This window comes from Osmia bicornis, chromosome 4, assembly GCF_907164935.1.
Source record: "Osmia bicornis bicornis chromosome 4, iOsmBic2.1, whole genome shotgun sequence".
NCBI classification, from domain to species: domain Eukaryota; kingdom Metazoa; phylum Arthropoda; class Insecta; order Hymenoptera; family Megachilidae; genus Osmia; species Osmia bicornis.
The window spans coordinates 12,246,937-12,263,487 of record NC_060219.1 but is presented as its reverse complement, the minus strand read 5'-3'; the positions used below and the strand labels follow the sequence as shown (position 1 = coordinate 12,263,487).

The following is a 16,551-nucleotide window of genomic DNA, read 5'->3' as shown; positions in this document are numbered from 1 at the left end:
TTACAGTCAAATTAATATGACAAATTAATAATCTTAGAATGTAATAGAGAATTCAATTGATTTACTCCTACATATAGTGGGAGGGTCAATTCTGATAGAGGCAAGTGAAGTCGTTGAACGAGTCGTTGACTCGTTTGGAAAATCAGTCGATTCTCGTTGATTGCCGATCAATGATTTGCCATTCAGGATTGACCAGTGCATTAGCCATCCGATTGGCACGATGTCACTGTTCCGGTGTCGAGAGACGGACGAAGAGAGCAACGGAGACACGCAGGGGGTGTAAGGGGGGTAGAGAAGGAGGAGAGAGGTTACCAAGTACCCTCGAGTATCCACTCGAAAGAGCTGGGTGGGCTAATTAGCGCGTTGCCTGGCAACCGGACGACGAGTACGATCTGCACTTTGCTTCGTTCCGTTTCTCTCTGCCTCTCTTCTCCCTCTCTGTCCACCTTTTTCTCTAGTTTGCTAGGAGAACGAGTATTTTCTCTTTATCCTCTCCTTCAGATTTCGCTGTTTCATTTTCTCCTTGTGGGATAACGAGGGGTCGGTTTATGGGGATCACCTTTTCTTCGTTCCATTTTCAAAATTGAATTTTCATTTTTTTTACCTACTGTTCTGGTAAAGTTTCGCGACACGTAAAGTAAGTACGAAGATGTTGGTCAAGTGCCAAAGACTCGTCTTTGCCTTTGCTCGTCTTTAGTGCTGGAAATGGGCTTTCCAATTAAACGACGAGAATTCAACACGGCTATTCTCGCGTATTAATGATCCCTGCGAGCAATCTTTGTTGCGTGTCTCGTTAATGCTCGTTATTCCAGCGCAGACGGTTCGATCTCCGCCTATCGAGAGGCTCCGATTTAAATGGACACGCTCGCCATCGGCCATTTAAATGCCAGAACACTTAGAAAGCTCGCGCTTGCGGAGAATTATGGTTGATCGTGAAAACGGCTGCTCGATCCGAACCACCGCGCCACGCCGCAAGGAAGTTGAATCAGCTTCTAATTATGGTTCTGATACTTGAAATGTCATTATTATTTTTGATTAATTTCAAAATCATCCAACATTACGTTTCGACATACGTGTATCCTAGTCAGCCGGGACATTTGGCAGTCAGGACACGAAATCCCGGATCAAGGTTCCACCTTTCGCAACGCGGATTAATCTCGCGAATTCGTCGAATTGCGCAAGGATTCCAACCTGTAAGATTACCTGTTCAAGGATCTCGCGTGTCTGAATTCAAGTTCGACCTTTCCATTTCAAAAAATCATCATCGTGTTTCGATTCTCGTGAACGGAGAAGGATAACTCGGAGTTTTCATCGATTGGCAGGACAAAAAATCAGTTCTGATTAATCGCGTTTCATCAGACGCGCCACGTCGCGCCGCGCCGCGCCGCGCCGGTTCCACGTGTAAAGTGGCCGTCCAATCGACACCTCGATTTCGACTGGAACGGTGGCAAAGAATAACGTTTCAGAAGGAATCTCTCTGTCGAGTCTGTGCCTTAGTGGCTTGTAGCTCGGCCGTTTTGTCGGCGCTTCAAGCTGTGAAATTGCTCCGACTTATCATTCGAGCTAACGAGTTCCTAACCGTCTTCACACTTCACACTCCTCTCCTTCTTTTCTATTCTCTGTACCTTTCTCGCAGTGGCGTAGCCTCTCGCGGACTTTCGGCGTTTCTACATTCCATCATTTGTAGAAGATTCTGAAAATAAAAATAGGAAAACACTTGTTACTTGATCGAAAATTTATACCCCCTTTCTAGAGTTTAATCGTTTCCACTCTAAAACCTTAATCAAATTTTTGCTCTCAAAGGGATTATACTCATTCCGAACTATTTTTCAGCTGGCACAAGAGAAAGTTGCAATTAATTTTGAAACCAATCAATCGGAACGATATCTTGTAATCATTTTTATAAAGTTTCAAGTAAATGGTAGATAAATGGTAAATGGGTTCTTACGCCATTGCTTCTGGCCGATCAAGAAAGAATCCTCGAGCTGGCTTGTCACCCTCTGGAACGTCGATTTCGAGGGATGCCAGCAATCGCCTGTAATTTGTGCCTCCACCGACATCGATGGCGTTCATTGTTGTTTCATCCCGTGTGTTTCCGACGCGCACGCATACGCACTGAAACCAAAAAGCGATTTCCGAGCCGCGTTCCACGATAGAAACAGAACTAGATATTTTCTTTCTTTATTTTCTTTTTCATCGGAACGTTGGAACGTTGTCATCGCGGAAATGCCAACTTGTGAAAATCAAAGTCTCGTCTCTATCCAACGAGACACTAGGGAATGGCAGTTTCGAAGGCAGCTGTGCGTCTCGAAATAACGCGCGAGAAGTTAATAAATGCCATCTGCGAAATATCGCCTTGGGAAACGTCAAAGCGGCTTCATAAACGTCGATCCAACCGAGTCTTCCACGTCAAACCTGTTTTCCTCGAAATCTTGGGCCGCGTCGCGTTGCCGGGGTCACTGATTAGCGACCAAACTATCGGGGACACGTTATTAAGCGTCATCCCACTGTTTTATCCCGACGCGACGCGATGCGATGCAACGCGCCATTAAAACAGCTTGATTTTGTCGCGTTTGCAAACGTTCGTAATCATTAATCATCGATTTCTCCGCGTTGTCGACGCTCGCTGCATCCTGGTGACACGTTCGACGCTTTCTTTGATAGATACAGAACGATTCAAAGATAGTCGACCAGTTTTAGATTGCTCCGATTAAGAATATAACAAATATTTGATTGCAATTATAAGCAGGTATTACTTAAATATTAATGCGATCTCACTAGAATACTTCATTTCCATCAATTTCACCAATAGTTTTACAAATTCGTAATTTTGAACGAGCCTGTAGACACACGGTCGGGTTTCGAACGTTCGCATAAGAAGATTTCGTCGGAGTCTGTTACATTAAAAGCTTATTCATCGCACGTCGACATTGTCAACCGTTTTCATCGTGACGACCAGTGAAACTTCAAGGGGTTTTAATTGCGCGAAGGTCGCGGCACTCCGTTCAATCGTCCCCGATGACTGTCGACAATCGATGTTAGTTGACGCGTCCTCGTGGAAGCGACAAGGGTGACGTAACGACCGGACAATGAAATCGACGAAGAGGATGCGGTTTTCGATCCCGTGGATTGTGGTTTCGCGCACGTCTCCCAGCTGTCGGCTGCCTCCTTTCGAAACTCACCGATCGCTCAACCATTTCTTATTCTCATTCTTATTATTAGGTGTATGCTAAAGGTAATGACCGTTTTATTATCAGAAATTTTTATTTATTCAACGCTCTTGATACGTCCTTGTTCCATTCAAATGGGTAACTTCTAGTCCGTTGGAGTGAAATATTTTCAAAATTAGCATCGAAACGGGGGACGCATCGCATCTTTCCTAAACTCACAATTTTGCGTAATGGATCGCGCTGATCGGTCCTCCGTCTAGGATGGACCCCGAGGACGACGATTAGAAGGAGCTTGGCGAGCTTGCTGGCGGAGAGGAGGGGCATTTTAAAGACAGTCGCTCGTTTTTCTTTTCTGGAAGCGATTTTCTGGATGAGAGGGAGACAAGATCGAAATAATAGTCGTTGGTCGTTTGAAGCCGCTTAGAGAGAATAGTTTAAACTGTTTAACATAATAGCGCGACGGACATCGGGTCCGATTTGGAGACCCAACAATTTTGCCGGACTGTTCTTCTCTAATGTCAACAGATTAGCCGTAATAGTGAAATTACATGGTCGTGTAATATCTCACATATGGAGTCACGTCGTCTTTCGGTAATCCTCCTGATCCTGTCGTCTTTCTTCCTCCTTCCTCGTCGTTGCACTTGTTGTCCTTGTCTCGTTTCATCTCGTCTCTTGTCCCCTCGTTCGAAACCACCTTGAATCGTGTGGACCAGCAGATTTTGGTAATGCTAGGGTTAGACGTTTATACCCCGAGACGAGAGGTCAAACGGTTTTGCGGAGCAGATTACATGCATTATTTTTGCGCTCGACTCTCGGCCCTGTTCATCCAGCAGACCACGAAATGGCCCGTAATTCGAGCGAGACTGCGCTTCTCTCGCCTACCCATCGATGGCGATTCAGGGAGTCGGGGGACATTTTTCGGATACGAGATATAACATAATATTGTAATTTCAGTGTGTTTCGGGGAATAGTCAGCAATGGAATGCTATTGTTGCTTCAAGTCTTGAAGAATGATGAAACTTATAAAAATACAAGTCACAGGTAATCGCGATTATGGTGCAAATTGGTCGAGTTACTGAATCCTTTTCATGAAATCATCGTCGCTTTCACTAGAATCAGAATGTAACTGAAAGTATGAATACCTTTGTTCGAGCGTATCAGTGCATTAAGACGCAGCGAGATTAAGTAACTGTTTGGGACAGTGTTCGTGAAATGATTTGCTGGTCAGTCGATTAAATTGACGAACTCCATCGAAAAAGATTTCTAAACGAATTAATAGGAAGTTCGTAATTGAAGCCGTGATCGTCAGACATCCAAAGTGTTTCGTAAAACTCACGTTTCCCTGTCAATCGAAACTAGAACAGCTCTACAGGGTCGATCAAAAGCTCGAAACGGATCGCGAAACGTGACATGCGTTTTCGATCGTGGTGAAACGCGAAAAGGAAGGAAGGAAGGAAGGAAGGAAGGAAGGAAGGAAGCAGTGTACTCCCTGGGTAATAATGATCTCAGGATCGACGGATGACGTACGACGGAGTCCCCGAGGGGGCTAGCAGCGGTTGATCCATTGTTACGCTATCTCTCCTATTCTGCCTGCCGTTTAATGCATAATCTATTACGGGCTTTTAACAATGCGAACCAGCTCCGTCGATGCCCGACCAAGCACTCGCCTTTTCATCCAACGGTCCCTCGACGAATCGATCTTCCGGCTGCCGCACCCTCATATTTCACCAATGTTTTGACGTCTGCTTCGTAAGCATCCGTCCTAAGGGTGAATCCGTCGCGAAACCATACTCGTCTTCGCGAACATCCAGCGAAACTGTCTAGAGCAGGGTCGTCCACGAGATGCCCTGTACCTACCAGGAAAATTGTCAACAGGAAAACCGTTATCCTGGAAAAGTCGTTGATCGAAGAGCATAGAAATAACAGTTTTAGACGCGACCGGGTCATTGAATATGGATATCGAGAAGTGCATTGCTCTTGGATGCCTGCCAATAGATTAATAGCCGCGGAGTGATGCTCGAGATTTCGTTGGTATATATCGCATTACGGGAAATGACGAGCCAAAATCTTCGAATGACTTCGCGAAGGGACGAAAGAACGAGTAGAAAGGATAATAAAGGGAAGAGACAGAGAGAGAGAGAGAGGAGATCGTATAATCACCCTTTCTTTCATCAATGATTCGCCCCTATTTTTACGTTTCTTCTTTTCAACGCCGGCCCATTAAATGGTCCCGAGACAACGATTGCTGCTTCTTTCCAAGGAAATTTCTCGATGAATATGTATCTTCAAAAATAACAATCACACGGATGGTCGAAATTAAGTTGGCCAATTAGTCCGAACGAACGGGTATACCGCAAAAACCTGCGTTACTTGAAACTAACGAAACCGTATCACAGTTGGCCGATTTCAATGAACGCAACGATCGAGCTTGAAGACACGAACGATTCGTAAATTCCGAACAATCTTTGCATTCCACTTTCAGTTGATTCGCGCAATCGTGGCTAAAATCGGTTGCGTTTCCGGAATCCTCGACGAAGAACGTGCACTCATTCCAAATCGTTAACGAGCGTGCACGTGGAAAATTAAGGCCGCCGCCGCGCCGTGCCGTTTAACAGACCAGGTTTTCAAGCTTATGAATCAAAATTTTAACCGTTCATTCGGTAAGCTCTCTTATAACTCTTTTGGATCTCTTCTATCCGCTCAACGAGTACACTTCAATTCAATTTGGAGTTTTAATTAATTTCCCTTTGAAAAGAATCTTTATCTTTGAATAAACAGTAGCTAAAGTACCTATATGTGTATGTATGGGTGAAATTGTTGAAAATGGAGGTAGCCAGCGATTTTAAGGAGAAGCGCGCAAGAAATCGGAGGATAGGTTTGGTTCCCATCGAGTCGTATCAATCTCTTCCGTGTATCCGTGAAGGGATCGACGCGGCTGTTGGGATTATCGCGGCTCTTCGTCATTAGAGAAGCAAGCGAGGAGGTCACACCTGGCGCCCCCAGCTACGGGGCCTGGGTTAGGTTAATGGCGCGGCAGATGCGGATCACCGTTCGTTCTTCCCGAATCTTCATAAATATCCGATCGATATATAAATATGTCTACGCCCTGCCCCGGGACCAAGAGCAGAGCTACATAGAGCTCTCCTCGTTTTTCGAGATCCTATTGCTGATCGGACCGAGTCGACTGGCCTGCAGCTTTCGATCGATTCTTTCCGATCGGCCAAATAACCGGGGCCACAATTTCGTTCGATGCAACGATTAGAAGCCGCTCGTCTTCGAATCCCCAGACCGAGACAATCGATCGTTTAGTAGAATCATTTTTTTTTTTTTTTTTTTCTCCCCTATGGAATGTTAAGGACACTGGACTGGATCTCGTTTGCGAGATCGACACGAAAAAATCTTTTCTCACAGCGACGTACCTACTTACTTACGGGAAGGTTCGGCTGGCTAGCATCGAAGAGGAATTTCACCTACAACCTTTCGACGCGGAGGCTGCGCGCCAAGGTTTGGAGAGGACCTTGTTATTAATCACGACGCTGCCATCTCCCAGAGCAGCGTTCGCTCGTTAGCCAGGGGTTTGTCGGGACGGAGGGGTGGCCATCTCTTAATTACTTCCGCGCCAATTAACACCGCCTCGAATAAAGAAGGGGCTACTCGAGCCGCCAATGGGAGCTCGCTTCTGAAAAAGCCAGTTGCCTCGGAAGCACTCGCTTTCGATTTAATATAGTGGCAGCGTACTCGCGCTCGCCTGTGTACGCCTTCTGTTGTGTGTGGGTGTACACAGGAGTGGCCTGCCACTCTCGCGAAATCGATCATCACCGGTGACGTCGTTTCCTCCTCGACGCGGCTTCTCGCGTCTAATGCTCGATTAAACCACCGCACCGACCCGCTTGCCCTCTTCGACCAGACCTCTGCCGGCCGGATCAAGCGGATCGAGCGGATCGATCGACGATTTCGCGTTTGATCATTCGAACCGCCTACTCCACACCAACAGCTAAATGCTTTTTTAGAACGCTTCAATGGAACCTTGTAGCCTGTAGTGGTTTCTTTCATTGGCTATTCGTGGATTGTTTTAGTTGTAAACCGGTGACGCTGCATATTTTAAGAAAATTTCGACAGCTATTGGAATTTTTGCGGGATCGAAATCGCGAGTCACGAAGAAAGGTCGGTTGATTGACTTCCCATGGGACTTTGCTTTCGGAAGAACTCAGCTGATCCCTTCTGGCTATCCCGTTTTTTTCTCTCCCATTCTCCCTCGATTTCTTTCGAGTCCACCAAACTCCATTCGGACGTGACCGGCTTACTTGGTTCGCTGTGCGAAAAGTACTCGAGTAAATCACGAGGAGACGGGAAAGCTTGTATCTACTAAAGATCTTATATCGCTAAAAATTTTACGAAATGAACCCAACGCAACGATTGTGGTTGAAATGGACACGACGTGAGCGCCAGTTATTAACAAAGGGGTTAAAATCGTAAAACACCATGCTCGGTCAGCAAATCACAAAGAATCAGTAGCTACGCAGAGAATAACAGGATGGGGTGCAGGGAGTATAATAAAGGTTAGCCAGGTCGCATACCAGGATCGTTTGCGAGAAGCGAGAAGCGAGAAGCGAGAAGCGAGGGTTGGGCTGAGGATATGGCGATATCACAGAGGATATGGCGATGGTGCGTGGGTTCAAAGGGGACGGGTTCGTTGGAGACCCGACGTGCGGAGCAAGTAGAGGGTGAATTGAGTGGAGAAAGGGTGGGAGGTGGCTGTTGGATAAAGGAAGGGGTGGCATAGTGGGGATGAGACGACGGCAGGGGAAGTTGACGGGGATGAGGTTGGCGATTGGCATTTAATTAGCGGTCGGATGACCGCCGCCGCCGCCGCCTCCGGATCAATACACCGCCCCCGGGGGCCAGCGTGCAGGAGGCAGCGATCCCCTTTCCAATCCTCTCCATCTCCTCTTTCTCTTCTAACCTCTTCTCCGCCGTTTATTCCTCTGCTTTACTCTCCACGCACTCTTTCTCTCACCCTTTCCTCGTCCTCCTACTTTCTCTCATCATCCTACCCCTTCCATCTTGTTCCGCGAAACCGACTAGACCGAACAGAAGCGAGCTCGTCGGTCTGCGAACTGAGAACCCTTTTCCAACCCCCGTTCACCATGGACCCGAGCTGAATAAGGAAACGAATTTTCAATTTTCGCCTCACAGAATCAATGTTTACGAGTGGATTTTGTTCTTGCGTTTTGAGTTTGTTCTTTAAAAAAGAAATTTTTTGGCAGATTTTCCACGCCACGTGCAAAGTGAAACGGTTCAATGAGTCATCCGGTCGGTGAAGTGTAAATCGATGGCCGCGCTCGTCTTTTCGCTCTCGTTCGAAGGAGTTAATCACGGTAAACAGTCTTCATTGTTCCGTGACGCGGTCTGGGTTAAAAAAGAACGCGGCTTCAAGTCGAACGCTCGTGCCAAATCAGTGTTTATGCTTGAAATTATGGCCGGTCGAGTAACAGCCTTTGAAAATATCGTCGCCGTCCACCATCGAGGAGGTTCTCAAATCTCGCGACATTGTTTCTCCATGTATTTTCGATCGCGTGATGCGTTATTGAACGAAATATTTATTAAAAAATGAAGGAAAAAAGGAAGAGAAAGGAACGCCTCGAAACGAGAATAAATTGATTTATCTATCCGTCGGTTATCGACGTAATAATTTACATTGACAGCGCTATCTATATGTAAATGCACGATCATCCTATGGTGTCCCGGCAATTGATATCCGATCGATCAGAAATTATTTACACTATCTGCCAGGGAAATATGTTTGAGTAGTATGTTTCAGTAGTTTAACGTCATCTTAAAGCGTGATAATGGACGTCGGAAATCAATCAGGTGGCGCCTTTATCTGCCTTAATTTTATTTAGAAAAACAAATATGATCGTTAATGTGAAAATGGTGGAAAGAGAATAGGTATAACGGAGCACCTCTGGTTCGGATGATCCCCTTGTCAGCAGCCGACTGGTTGTTTCTTCAGGAGTGTATAAAATACGGGACTTGTTAACAATGTTCGCACCTATGGGTACGTGTGCGAGGGCCGTTGAGTACGTGTACCTGGTCACCCATAAACGCGTTGCGCCGCGGCAAGGGGCCCTTTCGGCGACGCCGACCTTCGCCCTCGGATCCTACCAAGATATTTTATTCTCAGCGATTTTTACGAGCCGATATATCATGCATCGACCGGGCCCAACGGGGTTGGCGTTACACTGCTTCGATATCTGCTGGTGAAAGAGTAGGGGTGCGACTCGCCTCGATCTTCTGACCTCTGTGTTCCTGGCCCACGGAATCGTGGAAAAGAAAGTTCGCTCTTTTCTCTTATTTTTCTTTTCTGAACTAAACGACATTCGTACATTCGACAATTGAAGTAGGTATGTACCTACACGCAGTCGCATCTATTACGCATAGACAGTACACGTGTTTATTATTCGTTTAGCGTGATGCACGCGCAGTCGGCGCGAACCTCGTGAACGTGCAATACTCGCGCGAGAAACACAAGACCGCGAAGCGTTCATAATTCATCGGAGGGGACGAGGGCGGTCGACGCGGCGAACACGAGCACTGAAACTTATTGGTCGTGTCGCATCCTTAATATCCTTTGGAAATTCCTCGCGCCTCTTCTCAAAACAATCCCGACTCTGAGCGAATGCGAAAAAGAAAAGCAAAAGTCAGAAACCAAAATTCAATTCCTTCTAATAAAAGACGCCCTTTATTTTAATCTCTGATTCTCGTGCTGTGAGCGAGTGAAAAATGATGTTATTAAATCCTATAATGGAATGAGGGACACGAGAAATCGCGTCATTGTTCTTGTTATCGCATTAAAAAAGAAATCCAGGGCGCGTGGCTGGGCGGAATGCACGCGCGATCGTCGTTTCATGGTTAAGCCGGTCTGGATTAAGCTGGCCACCCTGTTCGGTGGTAGCTGCTCCCAAGACCCGCTTATTTTTCGCGTTGCCCAGCAGCTGTAATAATGAGATTTAAAAAGCACCCTTACCCGCCTTTCCGCTACCTGTCGACACGGTCGAGTCTGGAACAAAAGAGGAAAAAGAAGTGGGCTCTCTGGTTCTCATGATTTTTCCTAAATAATTGAGACTTACGACTTACGACTAACCACGAGAAACATTTTCTGAGCAATCGCACCTCTTTCAACTGGGGCGTTCAAATGTTGCTACATTTCAAGCTAGACGGAGCAAAGCCAGCAATCGGGGTGATATTATTTCATCGGTCGTAAATAGCGAAGGGTGGTCAGACCGAAAGTTAGCATAGGCGTTGACTTAGTGCTCCTCAGGGTGCCGTCTGTCAACCCAGCTCGTAAAGCCTTTCTTATTTCGCGATATTTTGTCCTCGCCACCACGATATTTATCGTCCACGCAGGACCCACGACCCGACTACTTCTTCTGCGTCGCGGAATAATCTTTGCGGCCCCTTTTCTCTCGAAGGGACTAATCGACCTGCCGCAAATTTTTCATTTTCCTTGGAACCACCTATCGACCCACTATCGTTGCTTTTCCTTAATTTATGGCCAATTTTTCTTCTCGTAACTAATACCGAAAAGGTTTTATCGTTCGAGATATCACAAGACAGTTTCGTTCGTGAGAAGGTGGCCCATAGGATTATTTATTCTTGTGGTTTTTGGCAAACGTCCGTTCTGCTACGAAATACGCGTCTCTTCCGCAGCCGTTTGGCCACTTAATTCCGCTACATTTGAACGCGACCCGAGAAAACGGCCAGATATATCACGCAAATTGCCATTGTGGCCGCGACAATATGCTAAACGTAGCCAGGCTGTTAGCATTTCATTATTCCGCCACACATAAAACGCACGAGGATGAGGAACGACCCCGTGGATCGTGTGCCTTCTATTTTATTCCGCTGCGTTTACCCGACATAGACACGCGTTCACCAAGATTTCTAATCGAGGGGTGCGGAACATCGGTTATAGATTCTTTAGTTAGATTAATAAAAAAACGGCAAGGATCGTCGAGATCGAGATGCCGACGCGACGAGGGTGGCAAAAAGCAAATAAATGACTAGACGTTTTAATAGAGCGAATTTTCGTCTATCGTGTCTATCCATCGGCAATTTCCGATTGAGTCGCCATCCCCGAGGAATCGATCGTCATTTTCTCCAGTCTCGTTGCCGCGCGCCGTAACGTCGCGTCGCGTTGCGTCGCGTCGATTCTCCTCTGCTTTTCATCCTGACATGACGGCCACACCTTGTGCCGTGCCACGATCGAAAATGAACCATAATAGCGTAATGGTCGATGGATGGCAGCCCCTTCGAGACAAGAATCGTTCGCAAAACGGTGCTGTTACACGCGACACGTGACACTTTAATCCATTTCAACCGATTTCAACCCATCATCTTCCATTGAGAATACCTTTTCTTTTTATCGTATTATACTACGCGCACAATGCAGAGAGATTAACGCTTACTTCACTCGATGATTATGCATGATGAATCGCAGCACGGAAGTAATAAATTGATGATGCGACAAGATATAATAATGGGATAATTTTTGTATGGTCAGCAAGCGTTTGCGAGCCATCGCAATTCGATTTTCATCGATGAAAATGGTGTAATGCGGTAATCCATGTAGATCGTCGAATGTAACCGTGGCTTAGATGGCAGGGAATCGGATCAGCGCAGTGGCAGTTTAGCCCGCGAGGAAAAGGGTAGGTGGGAGGTTCGTATAGGGCGCGAAAGGGAAACGAATGGATTCGATCAGCGAAACACAGCGGGCCAGCTTAAATCCTCGAACTCATTAATGGGCTTCAGAGTCGAGGCACGAACGTTAGCCAGGCTTTATACTTGAGCTTTAATTCGCGCTCTGGTCAAATTAATTTGCAACGATGAACGAGATAGTTGGTGCGCTGCACTCTGGCCGGCTGTGTTAGCGTTGCGTTGCGTTTCCAACCGGCCAGATTAGCCGCCGTTCATTAAACACGAACCTACACTATATGTATTGTACATACATACATAGATATACCTATGTACGTATAGGTACATTTGTCGGTCGGATTTGGTATCGGTGCAAACCTGCATACCGCATCCACGTGATCGTCCTTCACTACTTTCTCCTTCTATCCTGATCTCTGATCTGTCTGTTTCTCTTTGAATCGTGCGTGGCCGGTGTTGAAATCAACGAGCAGATCGGCAGCAATTCAACGAACGTTATGTCGAATTTTAGGTAGATCGAGCACGAGTATTCGAGCTTGCCTTAAAAGTAGTCGATTCTCCGTTATCCGCGCGCCGCCGCCGGAAAATACCGTGTTTGTCCGGTATCGCTAACGCCGATGTTGTTATACAAAGTCGGCAAAAGGATTTTATTAAAAAGAGTGGTGGAAGCTGGCTTGGGAAATTAAATTGGCCCGTATCTATAGCAGATATCTGTGCCGAGTGGCCATCGAGTTTTCGGTTTCGAAATTTAGCTTACGTAGCGTCGAGTATTTACTGCTACGTTTCAAGTGCGAACCTCTTTTTTATCTTTCAAGCGGAGAAAGCAGGAAATTGCCACGCGATTTCTTCCTAGACGAATTGTTTCACAGAGTTTACCTTAACTCGATCCACGTTTCGTAGCACAATACCGTTTACCTCATTAACAAATTACAAACAAAATTCATCCTTCCCATTGATATATTTAACAATACGCTCGCATATTGCGGAGAACTGTGCCACCACTCGGATTATAATGATGATGATCATCATTGCTGCCACAATCGTCGGCGCTATTGATTGGAAATATACGTTTGCGTGGTTCGTGTAATCCATATCCGCGCAATTAATTATCGTTCTCTGATATGTTGTAATATCCATTGTTGGCTGGCCAAACGCATGCTTGTTGCTCGTTCGGATTACATGCCGGCAACTGTACACCAGGCATGTTTCATTTCGTTGTCGAGATATTACCATGTGAAATTTAGACGCTTCTCCTCTTTATTCGATCGTACATGACGAAAATCGTTGTCGGATCGATTTTGCGAACATCGCAATGAGTAGTAAATCTATCAAAATTTCAACGAAACGTTATTGGCTGTAAGTGATTTTGTTGGTAAACGCATTCTTCTGTGGTGTTTCAAAGAAATTGCAATGTGTACGCGTCCAATTAAGAAGACGCAAGGTGCGAACATTGTTCGCTTTTCAGCCACGTGGCGTTACACGCAGCTTTCATTGTGTCGCGGGGCTGAAAAAACGGTGGAACGGGCGCCGAAATTAGCGGTTGAACATCTTTTTTGTTCGGACACATTAACTGCAGCCGCCAGTTTCGAAACAGCCATCTCAGCGATCGATTCCGGCTGTCGTTGATCATGATCGATCGATACCCTCGACTCAACGAGGCTCGAAAACTCTATTCTCCTAACGAGTTAGAAAATGGAAATATCAAACGAAAGAATTTCAACAGAATTTCAAGACTGGTTGCAAAATTTTTCAGAAGCTCATTAGAGTGCAAACCAGGTATCAGAGGGTTAAAGCTCTGCCTGAAAGTTCATTCGTCCGACATCTGAAAAAGCGAGTTTCAAAGCTTAAGATCGCTCAGCTCCGTCTATCAATTCTATTTTTCTTTCCTCGTTACATCCTTCTCTAACGATCATTCGATCGAACGGTAACACGAGCGCAGAAACGCGAACGTGTTTCATTAGTTGGCGAAACGAGTCGATTAATCAGCTGCTTCGAGTATGGCTCGATTTTTATTTTTATTTTAAACAGTAAATTGATGAACTCGTCTTTGCCAGTCTAATCGAAAGATATACAACTGCGAAAAATATACAGAAGCTACTCGTGGCGTCCTTAAACGGGGAGTATTAAGCGAAGGAACAAGATGATAAAACGGCAGAGCGCGGCGGAGAGCCAGCAATAAATGTTTCGTGGCTCGTAAAAACGTTATTGCCTTCCGTACGCACCGATAGCTGAAGACAGTGCAGCAGAACCCTGAAGAATATGCAAAGAAATCAGGGACAAATGTGTCCTCGCGGTAGAAAAAGCACCCCTATCTAACGATAAGTCCTAAAAAGCGGATTAATCATGAAATTCTTCAGACCCTAGTTACCATTTTGAAAGCAGAGAAAACAGAGCGAATTAACTGGAGGGGTTGAATACAAAAAGCGTGACAGGAATTTTGTTTTATGCGAACGCAGTCTCCCTTCCGCCTTAGCAAGCAACCGCTAATATCGCCATATAATCTGTCGCCGTTCCGAATAAATAACCCGCTGCGAAGCTAATAAAACTCGTCGACTGCGAACATTTTGTCGAGCGTCGCGTGTTACCAGCTTCCGTTTACCCACGACAGAAGATTTCCCGCGAACGTGGTTCCATAGTGGCACTGGGATGCTGTCTCTATAAAGACACATGGCCGATGAAGGTGGTTCGCACGTCGCTTCATTTGTCTTTATATTAGCGGCACACGCCGCTATAACGCTATAACAGCAACGAGTTTCACCCCTGTTACTCCACCACGACACATCGAGACGCAATAGCGTTTTCTCAGGTGCTGATGCTCTGGAAGGGGTGGCGCTATATCTAAAAACTTGGATCCTTCCTTAAAGGGGCGAGTTTTATTTTCGAACGGGACAAATCGTATCTCGGACAGTTTGGTGCGGATTAAAGGATCGATGCCGCAGGCGAGTAAAGGAAGGAAAGAAAAAGGGGGTGTGGTATTTTGAGTGACCGTTTGGCATAACGCCACCCCAGAGGGAGCTCGCAAAAGAGACGAAGCTCGTCGGATTTTAAGGAACCGTGAATATTTTCCGCCCTTCGGCACGAAATTAACCCCTTGGGAGCAACCATCCAATCCTGTGCCCCCGGCTGAAAGGAGGCAACCGCTTGGATCGGGTATTACTTTATGTTCGCGGCAGAAAAGTTTATTTTCCTTCGTGGCAGAGTTAGCTGCAGCCAACGCTTGGCCAGCCGTTGCTTCGTTGCATCCGAAACAAGAGCGGAGAAGGAAAAAAAGGAAACGAAGAAGAAACCTACCGATTCCTCCTCTTTCATCTTCCGTAAAAGTTTCCCAGTAACCGACACGGATCTGCACTAAGGCAAACTTCCGATCCTTATTAAATGGACGCCCTTTTACCGTCTAACATCATCTTCATCGTGCTCACTTTTTTTTTAATAAATACATGTAACCCTCGCTTATGAACTTATGATAATTTTGCTTTCGGTTTGATTGCAGTCCATACGATGCACTGTCAACGGATGTTCCTGCGACTCGTTCACCCCTGGAAAGCGGCACATCCGGTACTGCGACAGGTGTCATCACGGCTGGGTACTCCACGGTGAGTACCTCAAATTTTCATTATTATATCCTACTATTTTCAATCCCTTATCAAAGGGACGAAGACGGCTGATAAAATCGAATAGAGGGTAAAGTAGCCTCGATTTAAGAATCCACGTCGAAGATTTTTAGCGTGCACACGGTTAAACGCAAATTTTCCAACTGTCAGCATACTTCATCCGACCGGCCCTCAGGGACGAAATTCAATTTTCCGAGGATGACCAGTGCCGTACCTTCGCTCCACCCTTCTCTGTGACCGCGCACGCGATCCGCTTGCTGGGCACACGCGCGTCTATGCATACGTATCGGCCATATATGTATGTATACGAGGGCAGCACTTTATGTCCTCGTAAGTTTTCGAATGTATGGAAGAACCGATCGCGTAGCTGCAACGATCTCAAGAAATATACTGGGTGTAGTATTTTTTTAAGTAATCGTTTCCACTATAGGTCGTCGCGTTTCAAATAACGACTATAGTTTGCGCTAATAGGAAGGAGATTAAATGAGAACTCTGCTGAAATTCTTCTAACTAACTTTTATTTCGTTCAACTTAAATTTGACCAAGACACCCCTTATATTACTCGTACAGAATACCCTTCTATCGATGTCTAGAGGGAGATGTCGATGTACGATGGTGTGTATCGTGCTTAAAATTCCGACTGCTTGACCCGCGATAGATTGGACCCGGTACGGCACGGAATACATATCAATTTCGGGCTTCGACTACGTCCCACGGGAACGCAGTTGCATTTTCCTCTAGATAGCTTCTTCTTCTTTTTGTTCTTTTTATGACGTAGTAAGATAGATGAACGATTCTTCTGTGTCGCGTTGAAAAAAATAGAAGAAAATTCTAAACGATTTTTCACGTTAGAACAGTCTGTATATGAGTACTTACATCTGTCTACGATAGGGCAACCCAACAAAGTTGACCCAATTTACAAGACTTGAAACGTAAACACGAGGCTGTTTTAGTTCGTCATTCGCGGACCACACACGTTCCACTTACGATTCAAATGAAAACCATTCGTTTTTTATTAATCCATTCTACTTCAATAATTAATTAAAAGACTATAGTAT

The 16,551-nt window shown here is 45.8% G+C and overlaps 1 protein-coding gene across 2 annotated transcripts in view; it reads left to right on the top strand.

Moving 5' to 3' along the window:
* LOC114882724 overlaps window positions 1-16,551 on the top strand; it is a 150,805-nt gene that overhangs the window by 34,804 nt on the left and 99,450 nt on the right. For both annotated transcript variants that reach the window (XM_029199687.2, XM_029199688.2), the window contains exon 3: window positions 15,373-15,475. In XM_029199687.2, the coding sequence (XP_029055520.2) occupies window positions 15,373-15,475 (103 nt within the window). The remainder of the gene's footprint in view (window positions 1-15,372; window positions 15,476-16,551) is intronic.